The sequence below is a fragment of the Typopeltis vanoorti genome, chromosome 14 (genome assembly GCF_054136105.1).
Source record: "Typopeltis vanoorti isolate ZY-2024b chromosome 14, IOZ_Tvanoo_1.0, whole genome shotgun sequence".
In the NCBI taxonomy this organism is placed as follows: Eukaryota; Metazoa; Arthropoda; class Arachnida; order Uropygi; family Thelyphonidae; genus Typopeltis; species Typopeltis vanoorti.
The window spans coordinates 15,998,643-16,015,887 of record NC_143562.1 but is presented as its reverse complement, the minus strand read 5'-3'; the positions used below and the strand labels follow the sequence as shown (position 1 = coordinate 16,015,887).

The window sequence follows — 17,245 nt, the reverse complement described above, 5'->3', positions numbered from 1 at the left end:
ATAAGCCAACTATTTAAAAATTTCCAACACTTATTTAAAATTAAAAAAAAAAGTAATTTAAAAATTCAATTATAACAATCTGTATTTACATTTAGTATCTACTGTATACTGCCATTAATATGTACAATATATGTACACTTTAATTACTAAAAAATATACATTTATTTCGCAAAAATTTTAATTGTGCTTTTTATCCATTTATGTATTTTTTGAAAATTGTATTTATTTCTTATACCAATTAAACAACAGCCTTATAGTTGTGGGTGGCCCCCCCCTTTGTCTCCTGGCAACCAGTATTTTTAGACCCCGCATACCTCTGCTTTTATATTATGTATTTTTCATATTTTTATATTTACAGTATGTATATTATTCAAGTACAATTGATAATTTTTTTTTATAATTGAATTTTTTTAATCGCCCCAAAAACGAAAGATATTAAAAAGGGAAAATATCGGATTAATGGCAGAAAAATTAATGTAAGACAGCGGTATGAGTAGCCATTGAACATTCTATTGCATGTATGTAATTTACAAATTCGACTTACGTAAAGGTTTATGGAACGCATTACTTTTGTAACTCGGGATGTAACTGTACTCTGGATTAGATATAGTGTTGGAAGTTTTTCCACTTGGTTATAATATAAATTAAAGATATCAAGAAATTATATACGTGGTTTAATCCTTTATCCAAGTGTAAGCAAACAAAGTTTGTGCCAGAATTATTTTAAGGAATTTCTTGGTATCTTTAATTTATAGTATAACCAAGTGGAAAAACTTAAAATAGCAAATAAAAGGAAATTATAATAGATAATGGTATGAAGGTCAGCATTAAAAAGAGAAAGACAATGAAAACAGGCAGAAACATTGAAAATATCAACTACATTGTAAAACATTTCAACTACTTAAGCATGATTTTTAGTGAAGATGGTAAATTAAATATGGAAATAGACAACAAAATCTACAAAGCTGGTATGGTAGGAAGTCAACTCAATAAATTTATATGGAATAAGAGAGAAATTAGCCAAAACACTAAAATAGCTGTATACAAGACAGTATTCAAGCCAATTTTAACTTATGGTTCTGAGAGCTGGGTCAGAAGTAAAACACTTGACCAAAGACTAGAGACTGCAGATATGAGAGATCAGGGGTATGAACAGATGGCATTAATTGTAATATCATATTAAAAACAGGATATTAGGAAAGAACTTGCCATTGGCAGCATCCAGGAATGTATTAGCAGAGCTAATCTCAGGTGGTATGGTCACTTAAACAGAATGGGAGAGGAAAGATTAGCAAAACAAGTGTTCTCTACCACTGGGGTGCTTAAGGGTCAAAGCTATATAACTGAGAGGAGACCTCCACATAGCCTTTAAAGGAATGCGGAGAACTGACCAGGGCTTCTGACCTAATGTCCAATCCTCACCTTCTCGTGGTGCACCCTGTTGGGTATCTACTTGAATACTGAACGAACAAGGATGGGCTGGCAATTTGGGATTTAGCCGACCAAATTGTATTCTTATTGGTTAAACCAAAATAAAAAATGATGGTACAACATGACAAAATTACATGCCGGCTGGGGCGTCGCCCAGTTAAACAAGCCCTCCGTTGTTTTTGCTAGGGAACCAGGGCGAACAGCGAAAAGTCAGCTACTGGAACAAATCTGAAAACAAACCCCAACTCAACATCACCAGAGTTAAAGATCGGTACTATCAATGTAAGAAGCCTGAATGGCAAAGAAATGGAGCTAGCTGAGGAATTAGATAATACCAGATCGACATAATACGGGTGACTGAAACAAAAAAGACCAAAACTGGTAAGATATTTCTGAGCAATAAATATAAAATGTTATATTCAGGCAATGACAATCAAGGAAAAGAAGGAGTAGCCATAGTATTCAACACAAAATACGAGGCTAATCTTCTTGAACGGCAGTTAGTCTCAAGTAGAGTAATGTGGGCAAATATGAGAATGGGGAACTGGACAATAAGACTTATTTGTGACTATGGTCCCACAGAAGGTTCTACTAAGGTAGAAGTGGAGGAATTTTTTGAGGCTTTAGAAAAAGCAACTGACACAATGAAAAATGAAAAGTTGGTCCTTGTTGGGGATCTAAATAATAGAGTAGGAAATGATTGTGAGCCATACAAAAATATTTTGGGAAAATTGGGAGAAAAGAGCAAAGCTAATAATAATGGCAAATATCTGTTGGATTTCTGCTCAGGACATGGACTGGTTATTACTAATACCATGTTCCAACATAAAAATATGCACAAATTCACATGGAGAGAAGAGGCAAGGAATAAGAAAGGTCTCATTGACTATGATGTTATTGTTGATAGTGATGTTTTCTCCCTGGTGCAGGACACCCGAGTGTACAGAGGATTTGAAATTGGAAGTGATCACTATTTAGTCTTGAGCAGGATAAAATTGAATTTCATATTGAAAAGAATAACATGCAAGAAAGTTTTAAAGCGAATAAAAGTTGAGCAGCTCTCAGATGTGAACTGTAGACTAAAATACACAAAGATTATTGACGAAAAAATGAAAGAGTTTGAGAACAGGAATCAAACCTTGGAGATTCAGTGGCAAACTCTGAAGAAAACATTGCTTGATTCTGCCAGAGAGGCATGTGGTGAGGTTGTCAGCAAGGATAAAAAAATCAGAACTCCCTGGTGGACACAGGAAGTTAAAGAGGCAGTGAAGGAAAAGAAAAAAGCATATCAGAAGTTCCTGTCAAATAAGTCAACTTGTGCTCTTAGAGAATATAGAGACAAATGCAAGAATGCTAAACACTGTGTAAAACTAGCTAAACAAAAGTCATGGGAGGACTTTGGCAAGAATATAGAAAATAAATATCAAGAAGGTGGCAAAATATTCTGGAGGTTGTTGAAGAAGCTTAGGAATGGAGGAAAGAGTGCTGTAAAAGGAGTTAGAGATGATAAAGGTGACATGAAAATGGGAGAAAAAGATATCCTTGAGGTATGGAGTAATTACTTTGAAAAACTGCTAAATGAAACAAGCAGTGATGACAGCACAGTGGTAAAAAACACTGACCAGGCATGCAAGCAGGAATACATATCCATACTTGAAGTAGAAAAAGCCATCAAAGGCTTGAAAAAATATGGAAAGGCAGCAGGAGTAGATGATATTTGACCAGAAATGCTGAAGTATAGTGGTATAAGAGTCTTACAGTGGCTGCACTGCATAGTTCAGAAAGCCTGGACAGAGGGACGAATTCCCGATGATTGGAGTAGAGCTCTCATAGTACCCATATATAAAAAGGGAAATAAAACTGCATGTGAGAATTACAGAGGTATTTCCCTACTGAGTGTTCCTGGCAAGATCTATGCAAGTATACTTGAGAAACAGTTGAGAAGAGTTGTGGAAGAAAAGCTTGGTGAAGAACAAGTTGGATTCAGGTCAAATAGAGGCTGTCAGGATCAGATCTTCACTTTACGACAAATAGTCGAGAAAGCATGGGAATATAACAAAGATCTGTATTTAAGTTTTGTCGATCTGGAAAAGGCATATGACAAGGTGCCAAGAGAGAAGCTATTCAATACGCTGCAGTTATATGGTGTCAATGGGGCATTATATCAAGCAATACTTAGTCTTTATTTGTGTTGTAAGTCAGCAGTTAGAATTGAAGGAAGTACAGGAAGATGGTTTAATGTTAAATCTGGTGTGAGACAAGGATGTACATTATCCCCTCTGTTATTCATTATACATATGGATCACATTATGAAGGAAAGCGGTATTAAACATGATATCAAAATTGGAGATGTTAATGTCAGCTCTTTGCTTTATGCGGATGATGTTATACTTCTAAATAAATCCGCTACAAGTCTGCAAGATTCTCTGACTAAATTGAATAGCTGTTGTAATAGATATGGTATGAAGGTCAGCAATAAAAAGACAAAGACAATGAAAATAGGCAGAATCATTGAAAATGTCAACTGTGTTGTGAATGGAGAACCTGTTGAACAAGTAAAACATTTCAGCTACTTAGGCACGATGTTTACTGAAGATGGTAAATTAAATATAGAAATAGACAACAGAATCAGTAAAGCTGGTATGGTGGGAAGTCAATTGAATAAATTCATATGGAATAAGAGAGGAATTAGTCGGAACATTAAATTAGCTGTATACAAGACAGTGTTCAAACCAGTTTTAACTTATGGATCTGAGAGCTGGGTCAGAAGTAAAACACTTGACCAAAGACTGAGACTGCAGATATGAGAGTCCTGAGAAAGATTATAGGCGTGAACAGATGGCATCAATGGCAATATCATATTAAAAACGAGGATATTAGGAAAGAACTTGACATTGTCAGCATCCAGGAATGCGTTAGCAGAGGATGCTGACAGAGGAATGTGCTAATCTCAGGTGGTATGGTCACTTAAACAGAATGGGCGAAGAAAGATTAGCAAAACAAGTGTTCTCTGCCAGGTTGGCAGCGAAACGACCCAGAGGAAGACCAAGATATAGGTGGATTGATACGGTACAAAGTGCCTTAGACAATAGAAATATAAGATCTGATAATGTTGGAGTCTTGACAAGTACAGACTGATTTGGAGGAAAATTGTAGATAGGAAGTTAGTAATGATGTAATTTTTTTTCATGTAGTACTATCATATCCTGTACACCCTTTGAGGGTACATGGCAGGAATTTGATGATGATGTGCTCTCTACCCAATTGGCAGGAATAAGACCCAGAGGAAGACCAAAATATAGGTGGATTGATACAGTAAAAAGTGCCTCAGAAGATAGAAATATAAGATCTGATAATATTGGAGTCTTGACAGGTAACAGACTGATTTGGAGGAAAATTGTAGATAGGAAGTTAGTAATGATGTAATTGCTCATATAGTACTATCATATCCTGTACACCCCTTGAGGGTATATATCAGGAATTTGATGATGATGATAAAAGGAAATAAAACAGCAGTCAAATTAGAACAAAGATAAGAATGGAAAGACACATCAAGAGGAGTGGCAAGGATGTATACTATCATCTCTGCTTTTTAATATATATATATATATATATATATATATATATATATATAATAACAATCTAGAAACAGTATAACTCATTTGGTATATAAATAAACCAACAAATAAAAATAGACCTTTTTGTATTATATGTGAAGAAATGCAAGAGAGAAGCACAAAATCATACATGGTGGAACACAAGGTAGTCAATCAATTTTACTGATCTCTACATAGATCAGTAAAATCATTAAATGAAATTTCAAAACAATATGGTATCAGAATATCAAAAGTAAAGTATATAAAAATAATGGCTTTCAAAGGAAAAAAAATAATAAGTAAAATAGTAATTGTAAAATAATAAGTATAATTGATAATAAAATATTGGAACAAGTAAATACTTTCAAATATTTTGAAAGTATTTACGTGATGGGATACGACTTATCATATGAAGACGGAAAAAAAAAAAAAAAAAGGTGGACATTAAAATATCAAATTTTGTTAAAGTAAACAGCATAATAAATAATATATTTAAGTCATTCTTGGTACAAAAACACAACAGAATCAGACTATATAACATTCTGTCTAAACTAACTTTATTATATGGAAGTGAAACATGGACTATAAAAAAGAAGAATGAAAAACGGATTCAAACAGCAGAAATGAAATTTCTCAGAAAAACAGTTGGATCAGAAAAACAAGTGAGACTATAAAACAAATGAAGAAATTTTACAATTCCTGAATATAAAACCAGTTAATCACTATATAAGTAAATAAAAACAAAAATGGTTAGAACATCTGAATAGGATGAACAATAGCAGACTGCCAAAAATATATGCAGATATAAAATAAATGGAAGAAGAAGAACTGGAAGACCCAGAAAGCAATGGCACGAGACTTGAACAGGCCAATTGGCTTAAAATCATAATAGGAAGAAGAAGAAGGAAGATCTATGTTTCACAAGGAATGGAGTTTGACAGGACGAACATAAACTTTAAACAGACTGGACTCCTAAAATTAGAAACAATTTTTTTAAAAAAATATTTTTTGTAATTCTCTAATAAAATGCATTTATTATATTTCATATGGTATGTGCAAATAGAGATAACAGCAAAATTCTGAAGTTAAGATATCAGCAGTAATGAAATAGAAAGAAATTCTCTCATGCAAAACTTATTAGCACAATAATAATGCAGCAGGCAAAAATAAATTAGTAAATGCATGTGTCCATAGTAAAGAAGGCAGCTAAAAAATCATAGCAGCACAGAGCAAAGAGGAGTTAGGAAGCAGAGAAAGCTGGACAACTTACTGTATAACTTACTAAAAGCAAGATAGAACTCGTTGATATTCAATTTGCCATCATGATCTGCATCATCAAAGAGCAACATATCAGCAAGAATGCAGGATGTAGAAAGCTGTCCTAAATGGTCTCTCTCAGCCACTTGCCATAGCTCCTCAGCTTCTAACTGTCCATTGTTGTTCTGATCATAGTGAGAAAACATAATGCTGACCAGATATTCATTTCCTGCAGATAAAAAAAAAAGAAATTCATTACTAATAATTGGTATTACCAGTATTATATGTTATTATACTATGTATCATTATGTAAGTATTATACTGGCCTTCTTGACCAAGTGTCTGTTCTTCAACCAACAGGCTGTGGATTTAAATCTTAGTGTGGAGATGTTTTGTAAATGTCTTTGGTGGTTAATAAATTTCATTGCAGTGTGAGATCACCACCCTATTTACTGGTAGCCTGAAATGGTTTGTAAAGAGTTAAATGTTTGGTCTTCAGTTTATAAAACTCTTAGTTTTGACCTATGCCAAGTTTCTTTTTCTTATTCAGCTAATATATATGCATGCTGTTCCTTGAATGACTGAGTGACAAAACAAAACAAAACACTAACTTCCCATGAGGATTGGAAAGTGAAAAAGTTTGCACAGAGATAGCTTACAATGTTGCATCCTATGGAAAAATCTTAAAACAAATTTTTAGAGGTCAAAAAATGTGTGTAGGGCTGCTTAAACATGCTTTATTCTGTTCTACTTGAAAATGGCCCAAGATACTGGGAATTTGTCCAATGTACATGATTTAAAACAAATGAAGAAATACCTCATTTAGGTCAGTAATAACATTCTCAACCTTTCAAAACAGCTAGCATTTTATAGAGCAATATTCACAACGGCATTCAAATCATTTTTGGGGAAAGGATGTATGATGCTTCCCCAATTCTCTCTCTCTTTCCCTAGAAAATGTCATCCCATAAAATGTCAGCAGTGATAAACTTTTTCACTACTACCAATATTCTCATTCTTGATCCACTCTTTGCTAATATCACTGCTAGTGTATCAACGAGATTCAGAAAAACTCATACAACTGCACTCGACATTTCTAAGACCTCTGATTGTATCTTGAATACAGTTCTAAGAAACTATCATATTATGATCTTTCTTCTATATTTTGTAAAATGGACAGCTAGTTTATTTTGAAGCTTCTCACTGCATGTCATGGTGGATGTATTCTTTCTTTGGATTTTCCTAATAATCCTTTCCAATACCTTTTTTTCCTTTTAAAAGAATGAAGAGGTATCAGAAAGGGTCCAGAGGTGATTGACTAAGGTAGTTTCTGTCTCTGGAACGTTGAGTATGAAGAAAGGTTGACAAGATGCAATTTACAGAGTTTAGTGGATAGGAGAAGGAGAGGTAATATGACAGTGACATATAAGTTGGTAAAGGTTTGTTACAGGATTAATGTTAAAGAGGTTTTTCATAGCATAGTGGAAGATGGGGTGAGAACAAGGGGTTATCCCAGGAAGCTGTATAAGAGTGTGTGAGCAAAGGAGTGTGAAGCAGGTTTTTTGCATGGAGAGTGATGAATGATTGGAATGCATTGCCTCAGTGTGGTGTCTGTAGAGAATGTGTTTAATGCACAGTATGATGAGCCATGTATATGACAGAGGATCTCCCACAATTAGTCTTTGACTCCATTAAGATCTGAGCATAATAATAATGCAGAGTACCTGAGGGCTGTGTTCTTTTGCCTAACTTCACTAAAAATTTCTCAACAATATTCTGGTTAATGAAAACAGAACAAGAAAAAGCAGAAAAATGCTCAAGTAGGTAAGATAACAATGAAATAATAATATAAATCACATAGAATATAAGGAAAAAAGGATGCAATATGGTATAAATTAAAGATACCAAGAAATTATATTCTTGGTTTAATCCTTCGTCCAAGTGTATGCAAACAAAGTTTGCATGTGAAGTAACTTCATGACTGGGCAACTTGCATATAGACTAATAACTTCACATCACTTGCCTTAGTATCCCATAATTCAAAACACACATCCTTACAGACATGCATAATGCTATATAGAATGCTCTGGATAGTGATCCTTCCCATAATGTATAGCATTATACATGTCTGTAATGATATGTGCTTTGAATTATGGGATACTAAGGCAAGTGATGTGAAATCATTAGTTTCTATATGCGAGTTGCCCAGTTGTGAAGTTACTTCATGCACAAACTTGGTTTGCTTACACTTGGATAAAGGATTAAACCAAGGATATAATTTCTTGGTATCTTTAATTTACAGTATAACCAAGCGGAAAAATTTCAATAGGTAATATGGTAAGGTGATTCTATCATGAAATTTGCACTCACTGATGGAGTCTTTACTTTGAGCTTCATAAACAAAAATTAGAGATGTGGCAAATGTAAGAGAAACAGAAGAGAAAATTAAAGGAGATGGTAGTACTTGTTGGAACTAATGATTTAAGTGGACAGAAGATATGAAAGGACTGTTGGAAGAAGCAAGAAAGAAAAGTGAGACTATGAAAACTGTTAGCTTATTACCAAGATATAAAAGTGTTGCGTTCAGGAGGGTTATGATATCAAATGATTCAATGAGCAGGCTACAGATGAAGAGATGGCCTGCTCTTCAGTGGATTTGGCATCAACAGTGCAGAAAAATTAGTTATTGAGTTGAGATCTAATGCAGAGAGTCAGGAAAATTAGATCATCATAGGAGGAATGGTGAGAATGTGTGTGTAAGTTCAGATATGGCATGAAAGCATGATAATGACATTGGCCATGGTTATGAATTTGGTGAAGTGGTGGAAACGTATGCATTGGGTTCAGACTTTTTGAACTGGGTTCAGTCTGTGGATGGAAAAGAGCAAGTTGCCCAAATGGGCAAGCAAACCACAGAAGTATATAAAAAGTCAAGTTGTAACTTGCTATGTCTATATACAAATGTCGGAGCATCAGAAACAAAGAAGTAAGGTTCATTACCTTGGTCTGGGTCTAAGATTACTGCCATCAGTGAAACCTAGCTATCAGAGTCAGGTGCAGTAACTGGAATCAAATTTAAAGGGCATAGAATTTTTTAGGAAGGCAGAAATGATAAGAGAGGAATCAGATGATTTATGTCTGGTGAGGATAAAAACTCATGAAAGCAATAATAGTAATTATATCCCATGTAGCAGTGAATTTGAAGTTATCTGGTGTGAAGTCAAGGCTAACAGGATGAAATATATGTTGAGTGTTGCTAAAGACCTGGTGGTTCAGCTTCTGGGTATGATGAAATGCTTGGCCAATCATTATCGGTGACTTAAATAATTCAAACATTGATTGAGCAGAAGAGAAATTTCATGATAAGAATGAAGGATCAATTGTTAAGCTGTTGCAGCATGAGAAAGAAGGAACTCAAGGTCAAAGAGTATTAGATTGTTTTACCACCAATCAATGATGGTGATCAAACCACACTGTCCTTGGAAGTAGCTAACTATATGGATGTTCCAAATAGGACAGGTTACATGCTGAGCTACAAAGCTAGAAATTATAACAAACTCGGGAGATTACATCTTTGGTCCCATAGTATCAGTTATTGAAGAGAAAGGATATCGGCAATGCATGGGAAGCTTTAAAAACATGCTTAAATGAAGAAGTATCTGAATGTGTGTCCCTAGAGTTCAAAGAGAAAACAGGGTAAGGAAATGATATGCCATCTTATTAAGCACAAGATCCACATCATCATCTTCATAAGATGTGGAAGGAATATCATGAGAATAAGAGTGAAGAGTTATGAATATATAAAGCACAGCCAGAAAAGTTATTTATGAGTATTGTATGGAAAGCTAAATCAAAGTATGAAAAAAAAATTGCCTGTGCAGGCTAAAGGCAACCCAAAAGAATTTTATCATTATTATTATTTGACACATCCAGGGAGTCAAATAATAATAATGATAAAATAGGTAGGTACCCTCCCTCGATGAGTCTTAGGACTCATCGAGGGAGGGTACCTACTCTACAACTCTCTGTCTCCACCACTCAACCTCATCAACACCAACGGCATCTACTGTCCACCATCACCACTATTATTTTCACAGACAATCACAAACATCCATCCCCACAGCGGGATTCGAACCCACAGCCTTTTGGTTGGAGAGCGGATACGCTAACCACTCGGCCAACCAGGCAGGCAAGTAAAAGAAATTGAATGGGCAAAAATAACTTTTACCTCATTCTCATCTGCTTCTGACAAAGTAGATGAGATTGTCCAAATAATGAGTGCACACTTTACTAAGATCTATCAACCAGGTGTATATAACCTGATGTGCAATGCTACCAGTACATCGGACATAGAGATATAGGTGCATAACAATTAGGTTCAAGAACTGTTGCATAACCTGGATATGAATTCAGCAATAGAACCAGATGGGATATCAGTATGTATGCTAAAGGAATGTTCAGCCAAATTGGCTTTGTTCTTGAAGTTTGTATAACCTGAGCCTCAGCTTAGAATAGATCTCACAGGAATGGAAAGAATGTATGGATAGTTTCGATGTACAAGAGTGGTGCAAAAAAACCGACATTTCTAACTACCTAATGATCTATTAGTATCTCTGGAGTGCTGGTGAAGATATCAGAGAAGTTGCAAACAGAAATGGATTGACAGACAAGCTATAATTTGCAAAGAAAGGCATGGGTTTATTAAAGGAAAGTCATGTTTTTGCAATTTCCTCATATTTTATAATAATGTTATGGCTAAATAAGATAAAGGTAATGAATACACTATGATACTGTTGGACTTTGCTAAGGAATATGATAGGATACCACATGAAAGCTGTTACATAAACTGAAGAATATGGGATTGGAATATGCACTATTGACCTGGAGATGGCTGATAGATAGATATCAGAAAGTGATATATGGGACTATGAATCTACAAGATTTAAGATGACTAGTGGTGTACCCCAGAGATGTACCCCAGTCCTTGGATTACTGCAGTTCAATCTATGCATTAATGACACTGGGAAGAATCTGACAGGAGAGTTGCAATACAATACTCATATTATATGAATATTTTCTTTTAAGGTAAAAGTTGGTTTTATTCTATTTTGCATTTTTTTTTTATAATAAGTTAACATCTTTTATGGAATAACCATCCACAAAAGGTGTAAACTTACAGTATTATGATAATCCCACCCACAAGAGATTATAAACGTAATGAAATACTGTGAGTGTTAAATTATCCAGGAACCTTACTCTAGAGATCAAAGATAATAGTCTGAAATGACTTGAAAAATACTAAAATGCTAAGTGGTGTGATAGTCTAACATCATGCAATGAAATTACCTGCTACCTAAAGACATTCACAAACAGCAATATCATAAATGGACTCAAACTCAAAACCACAGTCTACAGGTTGAAAATTAGAGGCACTACAACTCAGAAACTAAGGCTGGCAATTTATGCATACATTTAAAAATGTAAACTATGTAATAAATAGTTTGTAAAAATAAATTTAATTTTTATGTGTTCTTTACTAGAAGAGTTTAGAATAATAGAATAAGAAGTAGGTGCTCTAGCTTTCTACATAAAATAAGTACTTTATATATGAAGTGCTCAAAGTGTTCAAGCTATGTAAAAAATATTGGTATATGAAATCTTAACTAAAATATAAAACAGAATTTCATGTCTTGATCAGACCATTTGATCCAGAATGTTACATAAAGTGTATATGCACACATATGTGTTTTGACACACACACACACACACACAAAGCAGATGTCACTAGTATTTGTATTTTGGTTAGAATGCCATAAAGAATTGTAAGAGGAAAAAAATTAGGAATAAAACACCAACATTGTCATCTGTTGTCATGTGAGTTGTTACAAGAATGAAGAGAGAACAGCTTATCAATGACAAACATCCCTGAACATGACACATGAAATAAATAATTATACAAACTCTGCAATATGTTAACTCCATATACAGTAGATTCTGGTTAATTGGGGCAGCCATTTATTTGGGACAAATATTGAAAAACAGAAACAAATTCAGAATATGATCCAAAGTTGCTTTGCTTATTTGAGCCATCTTGCTGCTTGATTGGGATAGTGGCTGTAGACAGTGCATGTGTAATGAGTTGCATAGAGAGTGTTGGCAGTGAGCACTGGAATATAGAGTAGAGAGAACGTGTATTTTGACAGTGGAACAATTCTACTTACAGTGACTGCTAGGTAGCGTGCTAATTATTTAGTAAAAGTGCAACAAACAGTGTAGTGACTTAAGTTTTTTATTTTGTTTTTATAAGGCCCATATCAAGATGCCAAGGAAAGATCTAACATTAGCAGATAAAATCACCCTATTTGACAAAATAAAAAGGCAAATGTCTAACACTAGTCACTGTCAGAGATAACCAGCATTTCAAAATCTACAATCATGTTTGTTAGGCCAGCAGGACAAATTACAAGAAGAATGGGTATCATGCGATGGACAACAGGGAAAATCCCCAAAACGGAAGCGATAAAGCAAGGATCCAGATGGTGAGGAGGCTCTCAATCAATGATTTTCTATTGTAACTGGATGAGGTGTGTGTGTGTCTTAATGGGAAAATGTTAAAAACTAAATCAGAAGAGTTGGCTAGAAAGCTAGGCTATGTGAGCTTTAAAGCTACAGATGGTTGATTATCATGATGAAAAACCAGACATGAAATAAAATTTAAGAAGGCACATGGTGAGAAAGACAGTGCTGAACAGTGAAAATCATCAACTATCCGAATTGCAGGTTTAGTCGTGATGAAATCTATGATGCTGACAAAAGAGGTCTGTTTTACCATGCCACACCAGACGGTTCCCTGAGATATAAATCTGCAGCGCTGTCAGGTTTAAAAAAAAAAAAACAATGGATCGCGTTATCATGTTGTGCTGTGCTGTAACATGTCAGGAAGTTACAAATGGAAGCTGTTGGTTATTGGAAAAAGCACCAAGCCTCGATGTTTTAAAGGGGTTAGAATGGACAGTGCCAGTTCTGTATTATGCCAACAATAATGCATGGATAACTTCTATTATTTTTCAGGAATGGCTAATGAGTTGGGATGCAGAATTGCAATGAAAATTAAAACTACTTCTGCTTCTGGACAACTGTGTGGTACACTCTCAATTACATTGTTTGAAAAAATGTTCAACTTGAATTTCTTTCCTGTTAACACGTCTCTGGTACAGCCACTGGACACAGGAATCATAAAAAATTTGAAGACGTAATGCAGAAGGTTGGTACACTACATCCTTGAAACAAATGAAGATCTACTGACATCATCTTTAATGGCCAAAGAAATCAGCACAAAGGTTACCATTTTACAGGCAGTACAATCTGTTGCAGATTGTTGGTGAGAAATAAGCAGAAAGTCAATTCAAAACTGCTTTGCTCATTGCGGTTTTAAGAATTCTGGGTTAGGAAATAACAGATATGACTGATAATAAAAATGCAATCATTTTGGAACTGCAACATGTCAGAAGCTACAAAGTGTTTTTATGCATTGACAATAGCCTTCAATGTTACAATGAAAATTGTAAGGATGCATTTGTTGAACATATTGCAACAAAACACTTAAAGATCCCAGAAGACAAGGAAAGTAATGAGGATGACGATGCTACTTTAGCAAGAAGGCAATGAAGGCAGTCCTTTATCTGAATTAGATACCAGTGCTGATTTTCTTCAGTTGCAGTCTAGAAATGGAACACATCAGGGTACACTTGATAAATTTTTCCAAAATAAGGGAAAATATGCTTCTTTGATAGATACCTACGTAGGATTAATCTCTTTAGGGATACTGATACATGCGTACATTTAGTTTCTTTAAATAAAAACATGGTTAACAAAAGGTATACCAAAAGTTTGTCTATTTTTAAGCATTTTTAACTTTTATTTTAGCTTTTTCCATAAAATTTTACATAACTGGAGCAGCTGATTAATTGGGACAAAGTGTTCTAATCCCAATGTGTTCATATTATCCGGAATCCACTGTGTATCAAAAATTCAAAATTTATTTACACAAATAATTAGAGGCAACAGCCAACAAAGAAGTTTCTGCTACTAATGGCTCACTCAAACAGTTAAGCAAGTCTGAGTGCAGTTAGTAGTTGGAAGGAGAAAATCGTTTGATGCTGTTGACACTCTGCTGAGGACTGGTCATTCTCACAGGGTTAACTTTGACCTGTAAACTGACATATGTCAGACCTCTGTACCCTCGAGGGCACGTGAGGATATGACAAAAAAAAAATTAGAGGCAACATATATGAGAGTTCTGAGGAGTGAACAGATGGCATCAATGGTAGTATCGTATTAAAAATGACGATATTAGGAAAGAATTCGATATTGTTAGCATCCAGAGATTAGCTCTGCTAGCAGAGCAGAACTAATTTCTGGTGGTATGGTCACTTAAACAGAATAGGAGAGGAAATATTAGCAAAACAAGTATTCTTTTGCCAGGATGACAGAGAAAAGGAAACCAGAAGAAGAAGAAGACAAAGGCTTTGGTGGATTGATACAGTAAGGATGTGACTTAGAAGATAAAAATTAAAGATCAGATAACAGATTAATCTGGAAGAAAATTGTTGATAAGTTAGTAATGAACTAATTTTTTCATTTAATACTACCATAATATCCTATACCCCCCCCCCTCATCCAACTCCCAAGAGTACATATCAAGAATTTGATGATGATGAATTTAATTATATTTTAATTTTTATCTGAAAGGATTTTTATAAAATCATAACAGCATTTCTTTAATATTCTGCAGTCAAGATAAAAAAATTGCAGTGCCTTGATTTTCATGATGATCCTAGGCAATACTAATACTGTAAATGGGTGGAAAGTTGAGAAAAGAAACTTAACATTGAATTTGCATTTTTTTTTATTATTATTATTTTAAGCAAATACAAAAGGGAGGCTGTTTTGAGAGACAGTAATAGAGAGAATGAACAAAGAAAAAAATCTGTTCTAGAAGTTTAGAGTTGAACTTCATGTCTTAGGAAATTCAGTGAACATGGGGATACTACTGATGATAATTCTGATGAACAGAGACCAGGAAATATCTATAGAACATGCATAGAGCAGAAAGTGGATATTTGCATGAAAGAAGGTAGTGTGAACAGAAAGAAAAAGAGAGCTGATTAATCTAACTACTCACTTCTGTATTGAATCAATGATTTTTGAGAACTCTTACTCTGTTACTCTCATATTGGACATTATCCAAATGTGAGAACAACAGTAATAAGTGGGTGAATCAGATTTGTGAGTTTTATATAGTTAACAGTAGTTTAGAGATAAACTAATGTGCAGAGTGGTGATTAATGGCAATATTGTAATAGGTCTATATGCCAACAAAGATTACGACTGGTTAAATTTTCAAGAAGTGAAATGTCTTATTTAGAAATCTAATTATTATTAAAATTAAGAACTGAAAGGAAGAGGGTTTTTTTGTTTGTGCAAGAAAGAAGATAGGACTGTTAAAAGTCATTAGATCTCCAAGAGAGTGAAAGTAGGGTTGTTCCACCACATAAAGATGGTGATAAGGCTATAGCTTCAAATTATAGGCCAGTCTGTATATCTGGAGTTGTGAAGGTCCTAGAGAGATTGGTGAGAAGTAGGATACAGAAATGGGTTGATAACAGCAGTATTCTGTGCAGTTATCAACATGGGTTTGTTAAGGGGTGATCATGTCTCAATAACTTATGTACTATAACAAGGTGACCAATACCTTGGATAGGGGAGATGCATATACAGTGGGGCACTGTCATCTTCAAAAACGAATTCTTTGCATACAACACCACAGAACAATCAAAGATGACGTTAAAGAACTTCATTGCATATCATTCACCAGTCATAGCCCCTTTTGCCAGCACCTGTAGTCCATTAAGCATAATGGATGGAGTCTATCCCTTTCAAGAACATTAATGCAAAGGTAAGAAGTACCACTTTCATGCAAGATCAAGTGTCATCTAGAATTAGAGAAAAGACTAAAATGACTCATCTGTAAAGAGTACATTAGCCCACTGGTGTGTTGTCCAATTTTTATAGATACAACACCACTGAAAATCTGCTCCACAATAAGCTGTGGATAAAGAGATACAAACTACAGCCCTTTGGGCACATAGGCCTACTTTTTACAGACATCTTATCGCAGTTTGTCAAGATATCCACACATCTTTGCTCGAATGGAACCGACTTCTAAGCTGACCTGCCATGGCATGTCAATTATGTTTTGCTGGTATAACCAAAAATCTGTCTTCATGCTCTGTGGTAGAATGAGGGCAACCTCTTGGCAAATGTCTGGAACACATTCCATTGATATGTAATGCTGCATAGAGCCTGAATACAATGTTATATGAGATTCCAATCTCTCTGCCAATATCAATAATTCTGTAGCCTTTTCAAGTTTTCCCCTGCATGAAATCATCTAGATGTCTTTGAGATATTACAAGACATCAAGTTTTCAACTTTATTCCTTCACGAAAAGAGCTTCCTTCAAATACAATTCGCTTAGCACAGCCTTTTACTTTTTTCCTGTAGAGTATTACCCTTTACACGCAATTCAAAAATCTGAATGTGTACTTGCTTTCTACTCAAAATCGTTAGTTGTACAAATTGTCACAAGCTGATTCATCTGAATTTACAGTTGTAATCTTCAGAAATAATATTTGTCCATAGGTTTTGGACACTGGTGTGTGTGTGTGTGTGTGTGTGTGTGTGTGTGTGTGTGTGTATAATATATATATATATAAAATCACTAATTCTATACTGAACAATTTATCCAATACAGTAACAGCAGACTTTATTGACACAGAAACTCAATAAAATTGATATATCATCATCATCATCAAATTAATGCCATGTACCCTCAAGGGGTGTACAGGATATGACAGTACTACATGAAAAAAATTACATCACTATTAATTTCTATATCT

General features: G+C 34.7%; 1 protein-coding gene across 2 annotated transcripts in view; it reads right to left on the bottom strand.

Annotated features, from left to right (window-relative positions):
• The window catches only part of LOC150099257 (follistatin-related protein 5-like), a 503,787-nt gene that overhangs the window by 164,193 nt on the left and 322,349 nt on the right, over positions 1-17,245 (bottom strand). The window contains exon 6 of one of the 2 annotated variants that reach the window (XM_090403821.1): positions 6,298-6,513. In XM_090403821.1, coding sequence (XP_090259947.1) covers positions 6,298-6,513 — 216 coding nt within the window. The remainder of the gene's footprint in view (positions 1-6,297; positions 6,514-17,245) is intronic. The other variant, XM_090403822.1, reaches the window with a different exon arrangement.